The sequence below is a fragment of the Schistocerca gregaria genome, chromosome 2 (genome assembly GCF_023897955.1).
Source record: "Schistocerca gregaria isolate iqSchGreg1 chromosome 2, iqSchGreg1.2, whole genome shotgun sequence".
NCBI classification, from domain to species: domain Eukaryota; kingdom Metazoa; phylum Arthropoda; class Insecta; order Orthoptera; family Acrididae; genus Schistocerca; species Schistocerca gregaria.
In genome coordinates this window covers 258,898,448-258,903,672 of record NC_064921.1, presented here as the reverse complement: position 1 = coordinate 258,903,672, position 5,225 = coordinate 258,898,448, and the positions used below count along the sequence as shown (strand labels likewise).

Below are 5,225 nucleotides of genomic sequence, written 5' to 3'. Positions count from 1 at the left end.
ACTTGCCATCACCTTTCCCATATAAAAATGTCTCACGTGAGCTGCAGTTCGCACAATCAGAATGTAAGACACAAAGTCTATTTGCATGTAGACTTCACCCTGTTGTCAAAAATCAGGATTAGGTTCTCATATTCAGATGCACAGGTCCTCAACCTTTTGTTATCAGACATAATGGGTGAAAAATTAAATCTCTACAAATAAAAAAGTGAAAAACTTACCTTACTTTTCACTGCTACTAATTACCCCATCTTTTAGATTGAAGAACTGAAAACTTCTGTTGGTTAAATGACAAATAGCAAGGGTTCCACAGTTACATATTTTGATAATGATTAAACTTTGATTTTTAAATGTAAGCTTCCAATAGGACATAAATGCCAGTTCCTTAACACAGGGAAGTGAACAGTTTTACATCTTTTTCCAAGTACTGGCTTTTGTCCTAATTTTACTATCTTGTATTTATTTTGTGTGTAAAGCACATTCACACATGTGGGTGGGTTGTTTGATGTGTGTAAGTTTTTGTGAGCATGTAAGTCAGTAGTCTGTAGCTTCAAGAAGTAGAGGTTAAAGTTCACCTGTTACATAACACAAGATTTGTAAAATACTCTGGTGTACAAATGGACAACGAAAACAAATTGTAATAAATATATAGCCTATTATTAGCTACTCAAAAGATTTAAGCTTACCATACTCAGTACTAATTCTTACTGCAAGATCCTATTAATGTTAGCTAGCCTAATCAATTATCCTCACATCTGACAGTTTCTGTTTACAGGAACAACAATGAAGGTGAACTTCAGGCTTTCACTAGCAAAAAGCTCTTAATTATAGCCACACATGAAATACGAGAACTATTGACTTATGTCCCCTATTTTGATTATGTTTATTTTGATGTATCATTTCTTTTCATTTCCACTTTTAATCATCAGTGCCGTTATTTGTATCTGAATAATGACTCCAGATCGCATTATTTATTAATTGTATATGTTTTGCAAGTGTAAAAAGGGTACTTGCAAGTTATTTGCTACTTTTATTATAAAGGCACTGGGCCCTATATATGTTGTTGCAAATACAAATTCATTTTTCTAGTGACTGACTCATGTTACCATACATTTTAGGTCCACAAATTACATAAAGGACATTACTTTTTATTTATTACTGAAGACATTTGACTTGTTTATTTGCTTTTGTGAAATGACATCCATCAGTCATCACTATTGCAACTGCAGTGATCCTGTTTCACATAGATTTCTGACAGATCATAAAATATGTTAGCTATAGTAATTATTGAAAGACTTTATTGAATGATTATGAAATTAGAATGATACAATCCATGCAGCTTATAAATATAAACTACATTATACATCTGTGCAGCATCTCAGTACTATTTCAGTACAAGGAGGAATGAATTTTATTATTCTACAACAGTCTTAAACATCATCACACTTCACACATGATTAACACATTTTCATTATCCTGCAACACTCTTTAAACATAACACTTCATATGTTCTTAAATGTCAATATTGTTATTATGTTTTTCACAGTTAATGGAGTGAATAACTGATCATTGTTTAAAAAATCATAGGCCTTATGACATTTCAACAAAATATATACTGTACTGATTATTTTCACATATTTCTAACACTGAGGTGAGAGAAAATATAAAATACATTTAGCAATAATAGGCAAGAGTGTGCCAGTTCCCTAACAAAACATGTGTATTCTGAAGTTTAGCACAAAAGTGTTGAACTTTGGATTTCTGATATGTAGCCTAGTAATAAACAATACTGGTAAAAAATGTACTGATGCATACGGATATTCACAGGAATGTGGTAGGCAATGTCAGTTGTGCAAACGTTAAGTTTCTTGTTTGTCGATGAACAATCACTAGAGTGAAAAAAAAGAACCTGACATCTCAAATGAACACTGACTGTCATTACAATGTGAAGCAATTTTATCTTCATAAAACAGCTCGAAATGGCTACTTTTCTGATTACAAAATCACTAAAACTCTATTCACAAAACAATTTACAAAGTTCATTACACCCATTATTAAAAGCTATTTGTGCCAGAGTTGCGTTATTTACATTTTTGCATTTTTTAATGGCAAGAAATACAGCATGTTTTACGTTCTTTAATTCATTTAACTCTTTCAGCACTGTGTTATTCTTTTTGCTTACTCTAATAAACATAGATTCAATCAGTTTTAGAGTCTCTGTAATTTCTTTTTTACCTCCTTCTTGAGCGAAATGTAGTGGTGTTTTTTTGCCTGTTTTGGTTCTTGCATCGTACACTGCACCATGTTGCAATAAGGCGCACAATATTCCATGATGCCCAAATTTTGCTGCATAATGTAGCGGAGTAACACCATTACTGTTACTCAAAGTAATACTGGCCCCATTTTTAAGCAAAACGTTAACAACGTCTAAATGTCCTTTCCATGATGCATACATAAGTGGAGTACCATACTTCACGCTTCTGCTGTTGACTGGTGCTCCTTCTTTAACACATTTTTCAATTTCAACACACTTGGCTCTTGTCACAGCTTTAAACAGATTTTCAACAGCACACAATAAAGCATTTAATTCTTCGTTTCTTCTCATCGCAGCAATTTGTGAAACGGAAATGTTACCAAAGAAAGATACGGTCGTCACATCATAATACGCACCGTTCTGTAACAGGTATCTAGGGGTTGCTAAATCGCCATACTTAACGGCTACGTGCAGAGCTGTTTCATCGTTGCTTCCCTTTGCATTTATATCAGCCCCGTTTTCGATGAGAGCTCGCACAGTATTCATTTTTGAGTCCTGCGCTGCTGCACCCGAGTGTCCCGACGCCCCTACAGGAACTAGGGTGGAACCCTCATCTGCTGCAAAGTGAAGTGCCGTCCAGTCTGTGTGATCTCGAGCATTAACTTCGGCTCCTTTTGCCAAAAGGTATTTAACTACTTCGACATGCCAGTAGTCTGCTGCAAAATGCAGTGGTGTAGTCTGATTTTCAGTCCTCGCATCAATTTTAGCACCGCTGACAGTTAGAATTTTTGTAGTATCCAAATGGCCGTCGTAAGCTGCGCTATGCAATGGCGTCCACATCCGATCGTCAGTCGCATTAACATCAGCTTTGTTTGTGATCAGGATGTTCACTACATCGGTGAAATCAATCGCTGCAGCAAGGTGCAGGGGTGTTCGTCCGATCTTTTCCCGCGCATTCACGCTAGCACCTTTCGCAATCAAAAGTCTAGCGGTTTCCGCTGGGTATCCACTGTGTGCTACATTATGCAAAGGGGTCCATCCCTCTTCATCTGTCGCATTCACATCTGCTCCACTATTTATTAAAAACTGACTTACTACGGCATGTCTGTTTTGTATAGACACGTGCAATGGAGTGAAGCCTTCCAGATTCTTTGCATTAATCGCGGCCTGGTTCTGAATCAGCAGCTTTGCTATGTTAACATTTCCCATTTCTGCTGCGAAATGCAGTGGTGTCGCACGTTCTGAATTTCTAGCATTTACAACTGCACCGTTCTGCACAAGAAATTTGGCAACGTCTTCAAAATTCTGGGCCACAGCGGAAACAAGTGGGGTGACTTTTATGTTGTCCTCAGCATTTACGTCTGCATTCGCAGAAACTAGAGCCTTCACTACCGACAAATGGCCATGTTGTGCGGCAAGGTGCAGTGGAACCACTTTGGAACTATTCTCGGTGTTCACTTTAGCGCCAGCACTAATCAAACAAAGCGCGAGGTTTGGGTCAGCGTTTCTGACAGCAAAATGTAACGGTGTCATTCCCCGCTCCAGCTGATTGAACAATGGGGTAGCGCAAGCCGCGAGTGCATTTACGTTACAGCCCCTTGCGATAAGCGCTTTAAGAATGTCCAAGTGGCCTTCCTCCGCAGCAATATGGATCGGTCGTACCTTAAAAATGTCTGCGGCTTCGACGTCTGCTCCTTTCGACAGCATTTCCAGGACATCTTGCAAGTTGCCGGTTCTTACAGCACCGTGTAGTGATCTGATGATGTCGTTTGCATACATGGTTTACAGAGTATGTCACGGACACTTTACGGAGAAACACCGCACGTACCTCCACACTGGTCAAGACTTCACACCGAACTGCTACCAGCATTCACTGTTGCATCAGCAATTGTTTGCAACACAGTCCACCACATGAGCATTCAACTCAAATGCGCCATACAGGTACTCCAACATCAGAAACATTAAACAACGTTGGTAATGCAGAAGCAAGAAAAAAATTGTCTACGGACGTGGTCAAGATGATACTGCCGCAAAATAATACTGTGATCACTTAACAGCTTCATTGAAATATTAATGTCATAAACTAAATAAACTACCCAAATATGAACACTACTGCGGATTGGTCGGTTCCTTACCAAAAAGAAAAATGTACCCGGTGAATCCCCGTTCGCTACACTAAAAAGACGTACTTTATGCGATTAACAACTATATAAAAGTTCCCTGTCGGTAAGCAAACAGTAATATCACAAATCTGTAGGTGAATTCTTGATTCATATATGAGCGCGGAAACTACCGGACGCTGTTGCCAACTGTCGGAACGGAGCTGTCTCCTCTGGTCTGCGCCAAATGTCTTACGCTTCCCCCATCAGATGTCGCGCGTGCTTCTTATCCCATGACTTTAATTGACAAACTGCGGAACGGTACCTAAACAAAAGGAAGCTAAATTAGCTTAACACCTGTGGGCAATCGGTGACCAACGGGCCGGATCTAGCTTCAGTCCAGCCCACGGAAGAAACTCGTGGGAGCGAGAGCGAGGAACTGCAGCATTTTGCCGCTATTCTAAAACTTAGTAAGTAAAAAAAAAACGATAGTCATGTCGCCGAAATACATGTAGATTGGGGTGAACATAAAATGAATGTACTCTCAATAACTCGTTTTTGAGGCACAATTTGTTTGCGTATCGTGTCGAGAAAGGTGTGCCATTAATAGCGGCTCGTTACCCGACAAAAATTAAACGAAACGGACGCTATAGCTGTGAGTTCATGCGCTAAAGGTATGACCACATGATGCCTCTCTTTTGTCGTCCGCAATCGCAGAAGCACGACAATAGAAAGGCATGCACAATAAATTTGTGGAAAGAACGCACGCATTCTCGTGTCCACTCGTTGCCTCATTGTGCAAGCAGTCTCCTATAAATTCCCTTCTTTGGTTGGGAGCTTCTGTTGCGTTTATTGTGTTGAAAAGGAGACAAAAA

The 5,225-nt window shown here is 39.2% G+C and overlaps 1 protein-coding gene across 1 annotated transcript; it reads right to left on the bottom strand.

Annotated features, from left to right (window-relative positions):
• Nucleotides 1-1,175: 1,175 nt before the first annotated feature.
• Nucleotides 1,176-4,556, bottom strand: LOC126336119 (ankyrin-1-like). The gene has a single exon (XM_049999599.1). The coding sequence runs from the start codon at nt 4,028-4,030 to the stop codon at nt 2,012-2,014; it is 2,019 nt and encodes a 672-aa protein (XP_049855556.1). The 5' UTR covers nt 4,031-4,556; the 3' UTR covers nt 1,176-2,011.
• Nucleotides 4,557-5,225: the final 669 nt, after the last annotated feature.